Raw genomic sequence first — 18,955 nt, 5'->3', positions numbered from 1 at the left:
TACATTTAAACTTATCCAAGCACACATTTTTCAATGATATTTTAAGCAAAAGGCTGTCAGTATCGTGTCATCCTCATCCTGTCCTATTGAATGTTTTTCATCTTTTCAATAAATACTATTAATTGAGCAACAAGGATACCTCAGGGAACAGGAAAGATGCAGTCTGCACCTGCATGGAACCTTCAGTGGTTTGGGTTTAAAAAAAAAACAACTTCCTTGCAAAACTTAAACTAGGTATTGGAAGTTTACAGCAATATGCAATTTATATTCACCATTTATGTGTCTATTTAAAATTGTATTGCTTTTGACAACAAAAGATAGATTGAGATGTAAAAGAGCATTGGAATATGACATATGCTGATTACTTAGAAAGTTAAAAATGCATTGTGTGCTTCAAAAGTGGTTAGATGAATAAAAAAGAAACACAAAAACCTGACAGAAGCCTTAGTTACCACACTTCATGATAGACAATGTGACGTGAACATAAAATTCAAATTTATTGGTTACCAGTAAAATCTGAAACAAACAACAAAAAACAGCAACAAAATTATAAATGGAAAGGGGAGAGAAAAGGGTCAGATATTAAGAGGTGACATTTAAATTAAGTAAGATACTAAGAAGTATATAGTCAACTTCGTTCCTTCCACATCAGAACTGAAGCATTAGTAATATTTCATGCCAGTTGCTAAATTATGAAAATGAATCAGATACATGAATCTTTATACATCACAAATAAGTATATATAGTACTGTTGCATGTTGATAATATTGATGACAACTTAGAAATTATTTCAGAACAAAATTAAGAAGCATTCCACTGTGAATAAACTTTGTTGCTGTACATAATGAACTTTGCGTTCAATTTGGAAACGGCTATTGATGTTCCAGTGTTAAGACTGCTACCCGCTGTAACAGATAACACTTGCAGAGCTTCTGGAGCGTAATATAATAAAGTCTACCTGAAGTCCAATGGTTGTAGCTATGCAGGGTCACAGGCTGATGAGGAGTCGCTTCTTTAACATGGGGCTTCCAAGGTTGACCCTGGGCCAGAAGAAAGGAAGAAAAGAAACACATAGTGTGGAGGAGGGTTTAAATGGCACATGTCTGGAAATGGTGCACATCACTGCTGCACAGAACTTGGTCTTGTGATTCCAAACAGATGAATGGCAACACTGCAAAATCAAGTAACTGGCTAGGGAGCTACCTCCCAACAACTCTATGCTATGAGAGTACCATTCAAGTCTTTAGTGGAGAGCTTGCTGCTTCTGCCACAGCCATTGGCCAGAATTTGATTTTTGGATTATCTTTTACAACTAGCACTTTTTTTTTCAACAGAGATTATAATACACACAACTTTTAAGCAAAAATAGCTTCATGGTTTATTTCTGGTTCATTTATTCCAAAATTTTTAGGTAGTACCGAAAACTATGTTTAAAAATTGCTTGATGCAACTGTTACAACGTTATCTAAGGTATGGGGGAAAATAGTCTGAACATAGATCTTTTTACTCAAATAGTTGCCTAGTTTTGTGAAAAGTCAGTATTAACGTATTAAAACTGAAATTAAAAGTTACATGGTGAAAAAAAAAAAAGTTACATGGTGATGACCCCATACATTGTCATGTCATTTACTTATTTTGTATAATATATGACTTTCAGTACTGGGTTTTCAAATATGAATTAGAAAAAGGACCATGTGTAATTTTATTTATTTAAGATTTAAATCATGGGATTTAAGGGTCAAATTGGTTTTCTCGAAATTATAGATGTGTTCCAATTTTCCATATCTTAATATAGCCTCAGCTGCAGTGAGACAAAGACTGAGGTACAGAGAGGCCATTTTAATTCATTAGTCACACCACACTTTATTCTGTTAAGCCCATCTGGTCGCCTGCATGGAACCTCTCTTGGCTGTCTCCATAAAATCTGAAGCTACCCAACTTAACCTTGCACAAATAGCCATGAAATCTATAAACCTAGCAAATAGGGTGTAGTAGAAATAAAAAGAGGAGTCGGCTTGATGAACTTTCAGAGGATGAAGTGCTCATAGGATAACCATAGATAAAAGAGTCTGGAATATGAAGTAAAACTTTCAGTCAGCAAACAGTTGAAGGCAGGTGACGGCAACTGCTTTTGAAAATAGGTTTTTCAGACTTGACCCTCCATAGAATGAAATCTGGAATTCTGTTCAAGAAAAAAGCAAATAAAAAACACACGCATGCACAACATGAGTAGCAATTTAGCCTTTTTACGTAGAAAGGGGTGCTGTTTTCCTAAGACTGTTTCCTTAGCCATTGAATGCTGCTTATTTTACCTGCCAGTGTCTTAACAGGATGCAATGTCATTTAATAAGAAAAAATAATCAGTAAGCATTTTTTTCTGTTTGAGAAATGTTATTCATAACTAATGAGTTATACCAATTATTTTTCTTGGAAAAAAATAGAGTTTTGGACTGAAACAAATGTTTCTACTTTAAAGCAGGTGGTGTTAGCAGAACATTTTCAGAGTCAAATGCACTGGCTTCAGTAGTTGTGGCACGCGGGCTCAGTAGTTGTGGCGCATGGGCTTAGTTGCTCCGAGAATAGCCATAAATTCTACCAATTTTTAATTCTTGAATCAAAATAGCTGACAGGAAACAGGAGACTTTTTGACTATTCATAACACTTGATAATTCTTGCCCATATTTAATGAACATTCTTACAGCTATTGCTGGCCATGGTTATTATTTTAAAAGAAAGATTTTTCATAGTTCTTTCAATGGTAACATGATTTTAATTTTTCATTGGTTTTTTATTAATGATTCTGAATTTTTACAGACCCTTCTAAACATAGTTTCAAACGATGTGTTTCTGAGGGAGTTAAGTGTCTTAGACTGTTCAAGGGTGGGAGGAGGGGAGATAAACACACACAATTTTTTTTCATTGTCTCATTGAGTTTCACACCCAAATTAACCCAAAGACGGCTTTTCAGATTTGCATGGAAACCCCGTGTCACCTGAGGACCAAGTCAGCCTTGCTCAGCAGATCTCAGACGTGGTGAAGCAGCCAGCGTTCATCGCAGGAATCGGAGCAGCCTGTTGGATCATCCTTATGGTTTTTAGCGTCTGGCTCTATCGACACCGGAAGAAGAGAAATGGGCTGACTAGTACTTATGCGGGTATCAGAAAAGGTATTAGCTTTCCTAAGTTTTCCATATTTTACTATGTTTACATAACTCTTCATTTTAATCTGTGGCTCCAAGTTATTCATGATTATGCATATCCTATATTAAATTATTTTAGTATATAAAGATTTTCAAAAGCGCTTCTATTTTATTGCAATATCTAGGTATAACCTCCTCTTGAGTATCAGTACTACAGATAGGCTTATCAGTTTCAGGCCCAGTTCCTTTAAAATATATTTCACCAGGGTAAGTCTACACTTCGTGGTGATACCATTCCCTTGTTCTCTTAGGGAATTACTTTATTACTTTATATTCTGGAGGAAACTTTTTAATCTCCTTGTCACAGGAATTATAAATACAAGCTTTGGACTGTCACACAACTTTAAAGGGGGTGTTGTTGCCCTTTGTAAAGCTAAAGAGATTATTTATAAATAATGATATTTCCGATTAGTTCTGATTATTTATAAAATAGTTTCTTAATAAATGGGCTTCAGTTTTCAGAGAGAGGAGGCTTAGTACTTTTTTATTGTTAAATTTAAAGTTGCAGAGCTGAATATGAATATACTGTTAATGGGTGATGATGATTTGTTAAAAATGTGTTTACAGTTTAGAAGAGAAGGTTTATTTGGCTGCAATTGTTGACAATTTTATGGACGAGCCAAATATGCTAAGGATTTCACAGACACTTTTACCACATATTCTCAAAGTCTGTAGATTGGCGGTTGGTATTTTATATTTTTTAATGAGGCTGTTGACACTATCAGATAGATAATCCTTTTGCCTTTCCCTCCTCAAATAGCTTCATCAGCTCTGGGCATCAGATCTGGGCTCTAAGGCAGGGTGATTGTAAGTCCCAGTTTTCAGGCCACCGTCCCAATTTGTGTCTTTAGTCCAGCTAAATTATTGACAGTGCTCCTTTGGTTCTCAAAATTGTCCTAGTTTTTAGATGGCAAATTATACATTCACCCTAGTTACAGGGTCCATACTTAAGTCTAAGATAACACTTTTGCTGCAAGGCAAATTTAAAGAGGATGACCAGTAAACACATACCACCCTGCACCATCACCACCCTTTAAAAAAAAATTGTCTACATATTTCCTAAGTGAACATTTCCTACGTGGCTTGGCCAAGTCATTTCTCTGATCAATGATATGGCAAAGTCAGAATTTGTTAGTGCTAGCTAGACCTTTTCTCAATGAAAAGTTTTATTGAATATCCCTCTATGCTTGTAAAACAGTCTGGGACAACAGTCTAAAATATTTGTGCCCTTGGTCCCAAGGGGTCTTGGCAAGAGTCAACACAAATTCATCACCCACACTGTGGAAATCCATGAATGTGCCTCCTGGCACATTGAATCTCTTCATGTACATACGTTTACCTTAGTGTTACCATCCTTAAATATGTTTTTTTCAGATAGGTGTCCTATGCAGAGATAAAGCAAAATGTCAGTATCCCTGCCTGTGAAATGGAAAATGAGGGCTGGGAGGTTACTGCAAAGAGACTAGGTGCTTGTTACATATACAAAGTAGATCAGTGTCAGGCACACGTGTTACCATATAAAACCTTTGACTGAAAAACAAGGCGGAGAAGGGGTTTGTGGGTGTCTGTGTGTTGTGAAGCTGGGCAGGGGTAGGCTGTTGGGAGTTGTGTGTTTGAAATCCCATTTGAATGAGGAAAAGTGACTAATTAACTTCCAGACGTAGAGTCTCCTGAATTCCCCAGGAATCCTGTATTTTTTATTGCCATAAAGTATGATAGCTGTGTAGTTGTAACAATTGAATGCTCTCTCTTGTCTTGAAATCTAAATATGTGACATGAAACCCTCTTCCCTTCTGAAATGTTTCTTTTCTTTTACTAATGTACTTTAAGCATGCTGGCAAATGCCTATGTGCCCTTTCTGCAAAACCTATTAAACTAATACCATTGTCCTTTTAACTAGCTTGTGTTTAAGCAGAAATCGTAGAACATAATTACAAATGTAATTGGTGAGCATTTGATTCTGCTTTCCTCACTTTGCCGTGTTAGCACTTTTTCATAATTCTGGTCGTATGCAGTTTTAAAAAGTGCATCCTGAAATCTTACATTGTCTGTGCCCGAAACAATGCTGGTAATTCTAAGAAAAAAAGGAAGTAAAATATTTTAAAGAAATCAATGTAAAAGAGCCTGTTGACCTATAAACCATCAAACCAGAGTGTGACTTTCGGTAATAGTGAGCATTTTTAACATTTCCCGCCTACATTTATCTGGAGGTGTGCCCCTGCTTGTACCCCTTGTTCACATACATCCACGTAGTGGGAGTTTATTTTATTACTGGAGGCTTTGAGAATTAAGCTGTTCTTTGGTGTACAAGCTGTAAAAATTTCATTTAGACAGAACTCTCTTCATCTCTTCTTCAATTCCTTAAACTGAGGTTAGCAGTTGGCTAGGAATACCGACGGGACCTTTCATTTTTTGCCTGTGTCCTTTCGATTGCAAATTAATGTTCAGGCACTGAACATTCTTGCTTGAGTAGCTTTACTTTCAAATGTATTTCTTTATTATTTTTTATGAGGACTAGTTACTATGGCTCTGAATTTTTGATTGCAGCTAAATTACATTGACTCTCTAAAAAGACCTGACTGAAAGAAAACACAATAGAATTCCTAAGACAGAGACTGCTGAGCAGCAAAGGAAGCCCAGTTTATAAACTGGATCCCGGGCATTGAGGGTTTTGTTTTTGTTCTTCCTAGTATGCTCAGAAATAAAATGGTTTGGTAAGAAGTGACAGTTGTAAAGGATGCTACAGGCATTTGAATTTGCAACCCCAGTGCTCTAATCTTCAAGTAAATTTCTTGGAGACGTTCAAATGTGAAGTGGAAAAGACATTTTTGGCAGCTTTTTGATCCGTGATAAGTAATCGATATTCTAGTTTGTGTGTATTAAGGATTTCTTAAAAGTAAATTTTAGTCTACAAGGGAGTAATGTAGATTTCCTTGCTTTCTTTACCAGAGCAGTGTTTACTTTAAATTAACGTGAAGAGCTTGGAAAAAAAAAATCAGCCTCCTCCCTCTGTGAAATGACATGGAAATAGCTCTGGTGTTATCCAACACCCAGGAATGAGAGAAGATAGGAAAAGTGGGGGAGGCAAGGCTGCTACTTTTGAGGTCTGCAGTTCAATTTCAGGCATTATTGATTGCATTAAGATTTATAACTGCAGAGTGAAGGTTTTCAGAGGGGCATTATTGTTCTATTGTTTAGCTTTTGGTGTGGTATTTTAAAAAAAAAATGCTCAGCCTACTTCTAGAAAGCTTCTAAATGTAAACTATAATAGAGAAGTTAAAGTTTAAAACTCCCCATTTTTCCTGTCCGTTCACAAATTTCTATCATGATAAAAATGTAGCATTACACTGTTTATATGATAAGTATCAGGCATTTCTTGGCAGTGGAACAATTCAGTTTTATGGGGTTTTTTGTTCCAGTTCTTTCTTTGCTTGCTGCCTTCCTTTCTTCCTTCCTTCTTTCCTTCTTTCTTTCCCTCCTTTCCTCCTTCCCTTTTCCCTTCTCTTCCTTCCTTCCTCCCTCCCTCCTTCTGTCTCTTTCTTCCTTTTTTCCTCTTTCTTTCTTTCTTTCTCTCTTTCCCCCCCCTTTCTTTCTTTCTTTCCTTCTCTCTCTCTCTTTCTTTCTTTCTTTTTCTTCCCCCCTCCTCCCTCCCTCCCTCTCTTTCTTTCTTTCTTTCTCTTTTTGTCTTTCTATCTTTCTCTCTGTCTCCTTCCCTCTGTCTCTCTTTCGATGATGAATACTTAAATGCACCTATTAGTTAGCCCACTTTAATAAGCATTTACTTTAAGATTTCTAGATAAGGTTTAGGCAAGACCCTGATAATACTTGTTTAAGAACACATTATCCAATGTTTGGAAATGATTAATAGTAGAGGACTCCTGTTTGTACTAAAGCCATGAGCTAAATCTCCATTACTAAATGCAGGGGTCATTTGCAGGCTAACCCAGCACAATCCCCACCCCCTCCCGTCCTAGAACGTCAGACCCTTCAAAATGGTACCTCAGAGACAAGCTTCTTTTTTAACCTCAGATTTGGTTTTGTTCATATATCAGAGTGTCAGAACTACTGGCTTAGTTATTTACATTTGTTTTATGTTCAGCTGTCTGCTTGATTTATACTAATGTGATATGTTCCCTTTCTCTCTTCAGCTTAATAACTGGTTTATATTTTGTTTTGATTTTTCAGTCCCGTCTTTTACCTTCACACCAACAGGTATATATTTGCGCTTACCCCCCTCCTTTTCTTTGTTAGTTTGGCATGTGTTGTACTATTGTGTTTCTGTTTTTATTTCATTTTCTGCAGTAAGCTGGGGGGAAAGGACTTACAATGGAAGACAGTACTTCATTTACTCATGCCAGGCATGCACTTGAAGTAGAAATGGTTGGTGTTGCTTGTCATTCCTTCAATGCCATTACTTATTCGTGACTCCGCATTGCATCTTAGCCTTGTTTGCATGTGTTTCATTAGATAGACACACTGTGTCTACCCTCAGCATGATTTAACATGCTAATGATCACATTGATTATTTCAGACTTGGCAGTGCATTTTTTTACCTTAACTTAAGCTTTCAGGTTTTCGAACAAAAATTTCTCTCCCTTGCAATTCTCTATCCATACAATCAACGTTCTTAAAGGTAACCAAAATATCCAGCACATGTGAAAGATAAAACTTGTCATTTTCCTTAAGTCCGAGTACTAAGATTCCGTTCCATTCAGTTTCTTTCAAAGTGGGTCCTCTTCTTTCGATTCACCTTTAGTAAAAGATGTACCTGTAGCCTTGCCTCCTCGGTTTTAATCCAGTTATTATAATCACTGGAAGCAGTTATCTCTCCTTAACAGACTCCCAGTTTGGAGTTCTTCTAAGCAGAATTTGGCAGCTTTTAGAAACATATTTCTTCTTAGAAAATGGGTCTGTATTTACAGAAAAGCTAATATCCTTAACCCCTTGCCTGACTATGTGCAAATCTTTTTCTGCTATGGCTAAATTTTATACCCATAATTTATTAAGCCGAGAATGCTTTCAAGAGCATTAAAATATATTTTCACTATGTATACATGTCTGATGAAAATATACTGAGAAGGGTTTTCACAAGCCACAATAAAAACTAGGTCGCGTTCATTAAGAGTCACAACTTGGCATACATCTTTGTGTGTGGAGAGAAAGAGGGTTTATTTTAACGTTTACCTTTGTCTTACTGGTACTCATATTTCTGGGGAAATGGTCTGGTAGGTTTTTTTCTTCCCAAATTTAAGATTCCACTTACATAAAATCATGAAGTTACATGATCTAATAATAAATTCAAAATTAGAATCTATGAGAATGTGAATGTACAAACGTGTAATAGTTATCGTTAATAAGAGTGAACTGAAGTTTGCTTCTGCTTAGTTTTCAACCTTGTTGGCACGTAAAGAAAATAAAAATAACTTATATCTAATTCTGTACCATCTTAAAAAAATACTAGTTCAATTGGAAATCTGCTATTTCCTGTGATGAATTTTTGCAATGCTTCTAAGTAGAAAGGAAGAAAACATGCCATTCTAGAAATATGCTCATGAATGTCATAGCTTTTGATATATAAACACAAACATGTCTATTAATTGTTCCTTTTTTTTTGGTAACATTCCAGTAACTTATCAGAGAGGAGGCGAAGCTGTGAGCAGTGGAGGGAGGTAACTATCCTGCTTGTTTTGTAGATTCTAAGGGGAATTCCAGGTATTTCTTCTTGTCTTCATCGGTGACATCACTTTCTTTGCTGAAAAGGTGTAACTTAAAGGTGAAATTTGTTTAAATATTTCGGAAATACTCCATTCTGTTGTGCTGTGGAACCAAGCTTGTTTACATACAAATGCACTTGATTGGAGCCGTTGCATCTCAGTCAGTGAACACCAGAGGGAGCACTTTCACCGGGAAAGACAGACTTGCTGATTTAGCAGATGATTAAAAGGAGTTAAAGTAATTAAGCGATGGCATTTATGAAGATTAAGAAATATAGCTAGTTAACAGATACTATCAAAGAAAAAGTGTTCATTTGGAAACCTGCTGAACACAGCATTGGCTCATAAGTTGTTGTAGTTTACGTCTGTTTGTTTGTTCTTGTTATGAATTCAACATAGTTCAGTCTCCATTTGCCAGGAAATATGTTGAAATAAAAGGAGAATCTAAGTAGCTTGTTAACACGGAGGTTTTTTTTTTTTTTTTCCTCTCATTAAAATGAACCTCAATCCTACATTTATGATTTTTTGGTAATTATTATTCAGTGAACTTTAATATATTCACAGAGAAATCACAAATTGATGTGACAGGCGGCTGAAAGGGGCTGAAAGAAGGTATAAGTTACATGAGTCAAGCTTCAGGATTTTCTATGATAATTTTTTCTTTTCAAAAACAGTAACCTCTAGCTTAAGGTGTAAGAAAAAAAACCTTTCAACCAAAACCATTTTCTAATTCAAATTCAGTTAACTTATTCAGTGTCCTGCTTTGTATAGTTTGATAATGTGGTTGCAACTGGAAAACATAAAAATAGGAAAGAGTGGTAAAAAAATGTTGACCACCTTTAGCAAATGCTGTACAAATTTGACAATTAGCACTACTCTTTTTTTTCCTGGGTACTGCTGCTAGCTTCCTGTTTTCATACCTGTGAAACAAACCAGCCACTGAAAGACCCCAAAGCTAGGGAGGTCTTCATAAGGAATAAATCCACTTGATTCAAGAATTAAACCAGGGCATGTTTTTGCATCCGGGGCAATTCTGTCTAAATCATACCCCAGACAATCATTAAACAGTCTCTGGCATAAGAACATTCTCTCGTGGATAAATCTGGAACCTGATGATATAACCACCTCTCTACATGTCTATATTCATGACGGTAGACTTCAGCTTTCTCATTAATCAGATCTTATGAAAATGCTTATTGAGCATCTTCTGTGGGTTCTGCACCAGCCTCTGTGCATGAGCACGTGCACAGATGTACTTTCTCTCTCACACACACACATGCACACACATATAAAATATGTCTAGTTTCTGCTGTAAAGGAATTTTCAACCTAGGTAGACCAAATTATCAAGAAGGAAATGATGGCAGGGATTTCTCAGTACCAAATGTTAGTTTCTTCAGCAGGACTGAAAAATTACAAAGTTCCATTTGGAAAGCTCGCTAAATCATCATACAGAATTAACCTTCTGAATGTAAAAATAGTATAACAGTGAAATGGATTTATTTTAAATACCAAGTGGAAATGATCTTTTTACCAAATAAAATGACAAAAAATGCTGGAATGTTATAGAGGCAACAGTTAAATAAAGATCCTAGGGTTAATGCTCAAAATGACAGTTACATACACAATTTTAAATTTATTTATTCATCAAACCTATTTATTGAATACCTACAATGTGACAGGCAGTGTTCTAGTTGCCTGGGATGTGTCGGTGAGCAAAGTCAATAAAATTTCCTGTCCTGAACGTTACATTTAGCAGGGGAGATAGAAGATTAATAATAAACATTTTTTAAAAAGTCAACTCTATAGTAGAAGCAGTTGGTGAGTGCTTTGGAAAAACTAGAACAGGGTAAGAGCATCAGGAATGCGTTTTCTAGCCATTTGTGAGTGTGTGTGTGTGTGTGTGTGTGTGTGTGTGTGTGTGTGTTCCATGATCCAGTGGGGTAAGAGAATGAACAGTGAGTCAGACTCTTGTACTCACTTCTCTGATGCCATCCCTTAAACATTGGATTCCCTCAGGCATCTCAGACTCTGTGAGCCCTCACTGTATCACCCAACTCATCTGGTTAATGACACCTAAGTCAAAATGTCAAGTCATCCTCTTTCCTGCATCTATTACTGCATTTTGTTGATCCTACCTTTTTCTCCCTTCACTATTGCTGTATTGTTTCACTTCAAGCTCTTTTTGTCCCTTGTCTAATCTGTTAAAAATGCTCCCAGCAGTCCTACCTTCATCTACCTTCATTAGAACTATTTCCTGTTAATTCCCTTTGCCCATTGGAGCCAGAATGAAATTTTGAAATGCATATGGATCATGTCTCTGAGCTTCTGAAGATCCCAGTTTTCAGTAGAACACACCATATTTAAAATAGCAAGTCCAAATTGGGCAGAGCATGTGAAACCCACAACCTCTAGGGCCTTGTAGGCCTCCTCATATCTCTGTGTGCCACCCCCTACAATCCACTGTGTCAACCCACCTGCCAGTCACCAATATTGCATTCTCTTCTATGCACTTATTACATCAGCCTGGAATATGTCCCCCCTCCCCTTGTTAGTTGGCTGAGGTTCACCTGCTGTGTCCTCCGTGAACTCTTTGTGCTGTATAAACACCACAGTTAAGCACCTAATAAGAGGTAATGCAATTATCTTTTGTTTATATCAGGGGGTCAGCAAATTATGGCTCTTGGTCTGAATTTGGTCTGACACCTGTTTTTGTAAATAAAGATTTATTAAAATACAGCCAGACTCATTTGTTTACATATTGTCTATGACTGCTTTCCCACTACAATGGCAGAGTTAAGTAGTTGAAACAGAAAATATATGTCCCGCGAAGCCTAAAATGGTTGCCCTCTAATCCTTTATAGAAATAGTTTTCTAACTCCTGGCTTAAATGATTGTTTCCCACAATAGAATATGAGATCCTGGAGTTAGAGGCTACGTGATTTATTAATCAATAATTAAATGCATGAATTTTTGTAATGCAATAAATGTAATTTATTGGAATATATCCATAAATTCAATATATGAATTATTGATCTTTGAAAGATATCACTAAAAAGTATCTAAAGAAGGAAGGGATGAGTTATTGAGTAAACAAATGTCAGAAGACTTGAGTTCAGTCCTTGATGAGAGAAAATTTGGGGCCCTGGACATTTTCCTCTGATAAAGGAGAAGGTTGAGAGAGAAGGAGAGCCTGAGAGCTCTCCTCGTTCTCAAAACTGTGAATTCCGCTCTTCACATAAAAGGGAAAATGAGGATTGCGGTAAGCAAAGAGACCTCTTCTCAACTTAAAAAGGGCAAAGGATTTGCAATGTAATCCAGTGGCAGATCATGGATATTAAGTGGCTGTTTCTATTCACTTGTTCTCCTCACCTCACACATCTCGATCTGCTCTTCCAAACAAAAATAAACTAGTTAAAATCCAAACCACAGCAGAAATCAGGAAACAGCAGAGAAAGCCTGAAGAAAAGCATAGGAAAGTCAGGCTAACCAGATCGAGAATGCCAACAGCACATTTCCTGGCAGTGGGAGGTGAGAAAGAAAGAGTTCAGACCTTGCTTCTCTTTGAAGGACTGACCACTCTCAACTCTATCCCTTGCTTCTTCCTGGGCTTCAAAATTCTTTCAAGCTATCAAAAGAAAGAGGAGACAGTGTACAGGCAACCCTTGCTGCTAGGCCCCTTCACTATTTTCCCCAGCCCCTGGACCCTTTAGTATTAGTATTTTATTTTGTGGTTTAGGAGTTCAAATAGGTTTGTTTGTTGTTTGTTTGTTTTTGGAGTGAGTGATTGGAATATCTGGAGTAACAGGAGCAGAGGAATTGAAGGTAATTGCATTTGTCCTCTTTTCCTTTGTGACACAAAACTATCCCCTTAATATAAACTGGAAGTTAAATATGGTTTTTGAGAGCCCTAGTCTCTTCCTTTCCCTGATAATATCTTTTTGAAGACAAGGAAAAAATAGGCAAAACTCACATATATTAGCATGAAAATATAACAACTAACATATTATATGGATATATATGTATAATATGGTTGCATTTTTATGTATATAAAATATGGTAATATTATATAATATTTCTGACATATATTAATCCCTGTAACCAGCAGTGTGTTTTGCTTCTGCTTCATTTCTTATTTTTTGGGCAGCTAAATCTGTCTCATACACACTAGATCATCTTAAATGCATAAAGATAGCTTGAGAGATTGTTAGTTTTTAAAGACCCTAACACCCTTATCAGAGTAGCTACATATGACCTTGACTTCCTCAGAGTTCTCTGAAATATACCCATGGCATTTTAGGATTCATTATGGGCCGGTAATCATGACCCAACCTTCTTCCCTAAATAATTAGCATTCCAAACACAAGTCTGAACTGAAAGCTAGGATGTGAATTGTTAATCCTACTTCCTGTTGGAAAGCTCCCATACATATGAAAAGTTCTTTCAGCCTCTGATGATATCAAAACGTTCACTTTTAAAAGTGTTTTTCTGAGGGAATCGTAGCATAAAAATATTGTCTATTCCTTTTGAAACATGTAAGACAGGCTTGACCCGTACTTCAAACATCCTATAATATTTCTACAGTGTCAAATACGGAGATTTATTTTTAATAACTTAAAAAGTGATAACACACTTTAAGTTCAAGAGAAAATAAGGAAAGCTAAAGACTACTAAATGCAGAATTTCTATAACCAACATTGATTTCAAAAGCTCCAGGTATCTGTGATACAGCTTGCATTTAAATGTTTTAAATTTTAACAGGTCAGCAACATTGGTCTTCAAAGCATATTTTTATCAACAATTTTAATAGTAAATTTATTCAGTTTTAACAACGTTACTCTGAATGTTAAGACTTTAGACATTACTCCACTCTTCCTTTTATTAGGAATGTTTGAGGGTTTTAGGAAATTCCAGCACTCTCCAGTATATGTGTTTATAGTATTCTGGCTTAGAGTGTGGATTCTACAGACAGGCTACTTGGATTTGAATCGCAGCTCTGCCACTCACTCACTTTGTGTACCCATGCACGAGTTTCTTAACCTTTCTCAGGTATCTCAGTTTCCTAATCTTTAAAATCTGAATAATAATAGTAACTACTCTGTAGATTATTAGAAGGATTAAATGAGTTAATACATATAAAGGTCAGAACAACGCCTCACACCTTACCCTTGTAAACAAAGGGTAAACATTCACTTTTATGACAGATATATGTATACACACATATATACATATATATATGTATACAGATCTATAACTTATAAATCCATATTTTTCATTTGAAGTGAATTATTCCTCAAATAACCATCTTTTGCATAGAAAGTTTCCTCGGTTGACTCTCTGTATGCCAGCATAGGAACCATGGTGAGTGAAATGTCAGGCTCTTGCTTCCCAGGTAAATGAAAGCGTGGTTATTGCACTTTAGCAAAGAAAATGAAACCATGAAGAAAATCTTTTCAGACTCTGTAGTGCCAGTCTGTTTATTGTGGATCTGACAGTACATCATGCATCATCACCTCTTTTGCTGGATTGTCAAATGGAGTCAGTATTGGAAAAGGACCTCAGGATTTCCATTCCTGGACTGCAGTCTGTGTCTCTGGCACTGGTGGTCCAGGGCTGCCATTAATAACTGCTGATGTACTTTGCATTCCCAATGCACAGTGAAAGAGGATTAACATCTGTCGTGCAAAAAAAAAACCATGAACGCTAATATGTCTTGCAGTGGACATCGTTTTACCAGATTTAATTCAGTAGCTTTCCTTTGTTTATAAAGGATTTATGGCATCTTACATTGTCACCATCAGAAAATGTTGACAAGCTTACAGAACTGTGCACTGAAACACTGATGAGGCTCTCTGCAAAATGTCACAGAGCCCCAAACTCACTGTCTCTGAAACATGGTTTTGAAGAAAAATATGCAAATGTGCTTACTGTGAAGGATCCTTTATCTCAGTAAAGAAGCTTGTTCCATTTTTTAATGAAGTTGTGAGAGGGATCATTATTTTTTAACGGGTCAAAAATTAAGAAATGCAAACTGTCTTAACGAGAATATTCTTTACGCTACTAAAACACTACAAAATATAAGTATCCACGTTCTTTAGATCCCATGTTTGATTTTTAGCCACTGTGACTGAAGGCGGAGTAGAGCATTACAAATGGTACAAAATTGGTCTCACCGTTTACAACAGGATGGCTATATAAACTGAGGCGTGCCTCAGAACATTACGTTATAGTTGCCTTGTCTGTAAAATAAAAGGAATTATTGTATCTTTCAGCATAGTGGACCAAATTATTTGTGAGACTAGTGAGAGGAAGAATTTTCTGGAATTCTGAATAGGAAATATCATTTGCTACTTATATAAAACTTGCTTTTATACATATTTTTTTCTTTAGGCCAGGACTTCTCAACATCAGTGAACCTGCCACACAGCCATGGCTGGCAGACACGTGGCCTAATACTGGGAACAATCACAATGACTGCTCCATCAACTGCTGCACAGCAGGCAATGGAAACAGCGACAGTAACCTGACCACGTATAGTCGCCCAGGTTAGAGGCACAGAGACAGCCTGATAGGCAAGCTTGGCATTGTTAGGAACAAGCCATGAGGAGATAACTTTCGATTTCTTCTCCTTAAACTGAAAAGGAAATTTAATCCACGTTTTCATGAAATAGTAGCCGTTGTTTAGCAAACTAGCCTGATTCGAATATTTTCTCCATCCCTGTATCTCCACACCTCACCCTCCACCCAAAAAAAGTTTCTCAGTATGCAAAGGGAGAATGGAGAATATAAATTCTAGAATAGATAGCAAATGAGGAAAAATGAAATTATACAAAAGTATTCCTCTTCATAAGAATGTATGTAATTAGAATTTTAATTGTAGTTATTGATAGTATTTATTTTAAAGATTTTAAGAATAAAGCAGATCAAAAGATCCATAGATCTATAGTTTGAGTGAACCAAATTTTTAATAGCAGCAACAATAATAATAATAATTATCTGGTGGTAATAAATCATTTTAAATGAAAGCTAACTGAATGTCAAAATTAGATTTTTATAGTATACTAGTAAATCCTAAGATCCAAGAAATATATATCTTTTGCAGGTGTGTATACTAATACTAATTTTGTGTTGTGTCTTTTTGGTTCAGAAATATGTGTGGTAAATTGCTTGTTAAAATCTCATGCTAAAACATGACAGTAAAATTTGGATGTAGCATATGCAAAGGAAAAAACAGAAAATTACAAATAATTCTTACAAAAAACCTTTTAACATTCATTCACAATATAGGAAATATAAAAAGAATCATAAAGGATCAAAATATATGACTATAGAAGTAAAATAACCCATGGAGTTAAGGAAAAGGGAAATAGAATATGGCATTTAAGTAAAAAGTGTGATGCACCATAAAGAACAAATCATAGTCTCCACTGGATATGGATATGGAAATGATATATCCATGTGACCAAGTCCATGTTCTCTAGAGGTCCATATTCTAGTTGTCTAGGCGAAGAAGTGCTCACATAATTATAAGTAAAAGAAAGACTATGCTGAGCCCAATAAAAGAAAAAAATCACAATATCCATTTAAATTAATATGTAGAGCTGTGTTGTCTAATATGGTAGCCTCTGGCTTCAGGTGGCTATTTAAATTTAAATTTAATAAAGTACCATTTAAAATCCAGTTCCTCATTTGCACTAGCCACATTTCAAGTGCTCAGTAGCCACATGTGGCTAGTGGCTATCATATTAGACAATGCAGAATAGAGCATGTCCATCATCTGAGAGAGTTCTATTGGATGTTACTCATATGGAAAGAGTGGCAAAGAAAAACAAGATTGCCAAAACCATATTGCCATTAAAAATATTGTTTAACCACTATTATATAAAACTTAATACCTAGAAATTAGAAATAAGAATTACTAAAAGCCAGATTGATCAAATACCCCTCATCCCTGATCATTTGTTGTTGAAATGCAGGGTAGTTGAATTCAGTAGGATAGAGAAATTGCAGATTTTTCTTAAAACTATATTCATTTTTACATCTTTAGTAGTGACCGTGTTAATTTATCATTTTTTAAGATATCCAGTTGAAAACTAATCCTCAAGGTGACCTGTTAATGTTGCAGCCACTATGAATTAAAATAGTTGTATTTTTACTATTATAACTTGACTAATTTTTTATTTTAAAAATGTTTTAATTTTAAATGATGATTTTAGTTCTTCCTGCTGTTTGAATATTTTCAGCTACAGGCTTTGAATATTTCCTATATATATATTAGTTATTTCACTCTCAAATATTTAAAGAAAGGGAAAATTAGAGTGAAATTGAAATATTAGACATATTAGGTATTATTTCAGGTGTTACTTGATAAATTGCCCTGGCTGCTATGATTCATTTTGCCATCTTTATTGTCATTTTATACTTCTTGAGGTGTCATTATGAAACCATGAAAAATGATTATAGAACATCTTTTCCTGATAATGATTATCCTGCATGACCAAGGGAAAAAACTAATAAAATTCTCCTGAGCACTATTTACTGTCACTTTACCTCTGTTCCTCATATTTTTTGAGTAGAGTTATTTTATAAAATATTGAAATCTCAAGTTCCTTGATCCGAGGGCAGAGGGTTCTTTTTTTTTTTTTTTTGGTCTGGATTCTTAACCTATAAGCTTAACTAGTAACTTCAAATAGTTCAGTAACTCCAGACTAGAAAATTTTAAGTTGGCACATAAAGATATTCATGTATATATTATTTTAGTGCAATTCCCATTAATGGGGTTGTTAAAGGAAAATTATTTAAATTGGGTGCATTATTTATAAACTGTGTAACACTAGCAGAAGTTCAGAATTATTTAGGCTCCATATAAATTACGTGTCCTCTCTTATTCACTCAATTTTTCTTTAGAAAGAACATTTGACTATGTTCTTTAGAAAGGACATAAGAATATTTGGTCCTTTTTATTCATGATATTTAAGCCCATTTATACTTTATAGAACAATTTTACTGTGACTCACAAAGCTACTTACAAGGAAATTTAAAACGAATAACCATGCAGAATGACTTTTTCCTTTTCCTCTCCATTGCACATAGCTGATTGTATAGCAAATTATAACAACCAACTGGATAACAAACAAACAAATCTGATGCTCCCTGAGTCAACTGTTTATGGTGATGTGGACCTTAGTAACAAAATCAATGAGATGAAAACCTTCAATAGCCCAAATCTGAAGGATGGGCGTTTTGTCAATCCATCAGGGCAGCCCACCCCTTATGCCACCACCCAGCTCATCCAGTCAAACCTCAGCAACAACATGAACAATGGCAGTGGGGACTCCAGCGAGAAGCACTGGAAACCATCCGGACAGCAGAAACAAGAAGTGGCACCAATTCAGTATAACATCATGGAGCAAAACAAACTGAACAAAGGTGAAGAGCCTTGCCTTTATTCCCATCCTTTTCTGTATTGGCGTCCTTAACCCTTCAGCACTACATGCCGAAGCTTGTCTGGAACTAGCGTGTGAAATCTTTCTTTGGTCACTAAGGTTTTCTTATTTCTTTGGTTTCAAAATTTCCAGTGTCAAAAAGTTAATTAGCACAACAATAACCTTGGAATATTGATTTTATAATAATATATAAGTATTTTCAAATGGCTTGAGATTAATTTAAATTTAATCGTAGGTGAGGGATTGCTCAGGACAGGCAATCTTTTATTCATAAGGCAGATGTACAACCATCACAATACCTCACATTTTAAATAAATAGACTCTCCCATTCTTTCCACTCGAGAATGGAAGATAATTGCTTCTACATGGTCATATAAACGAATGGCTTTTTTATCAAACTGAAGAAAAATAATTAAATTAAACTTGAACTGGAGAAGTGGTTCAATCTGTTACATTTCTCCTACCTCATGTGGTTACTGAGACTGCTGCAATGTATGATTTCAGAACCTAAATTTCTTTGGGTAGCCTGATTTGAAGTCTGTCATGATAGAACTTAAAATAAATTCTTAGTGTTAGCTTGTTGCAGCAGAATAATAT

General features: G+C 35.7%; 1 protein-coding gene across 1 annotated transcript in view; it reads left to right on the top strand.

The window, feature by feature from the left end:
• ROBO1 (roundabout guidance receptor 1) overlaps positions 1-18,955 on the top strand; it is a 928,971-nt gene that overhangs the window by 872,537 nt on the left and 37,479 nt on the right. The window contains exons 18-22 of the mRNA XM_082392465.1: positions 2,969-3,166; positions 7,385-7,411; positions 8,826-8,868; positions 15,303-15,457; positions 18,006-18,341. Coding sequence (XP_082248591.1) covers positions 2,969-3,166; positions 7,385-7,411; positions 8,826-8,868; positions 15,303-15,457; positions 18,006-18,341 — 759 coding nt within the window. The remainder of the gene's footprint in view (positions 1-2,968; positions 3,167-7,384; positions 7,412-8,825; positions 8,869-15,302; positions 15,458-18,005; positions 18,342-18,955) is intronic.

This window comes from Balaenoptera borealis (genome assembly GCF_965194805.1).
Source record: "Balaenoptera borealis genome assembly, chromosome: 5".
Classification (NCBI taxonomy): Eukaryota; Metazoa; Chordata; class Mammalia; order Artiodactyla; family Balaenopteridae; genus Balaenoptera; species Balaenoptera borealis.
Note: the sequence above shows the minus strand (reverse complement) of the source record. Positions and strands in the feature narration are given on the sequence as shown.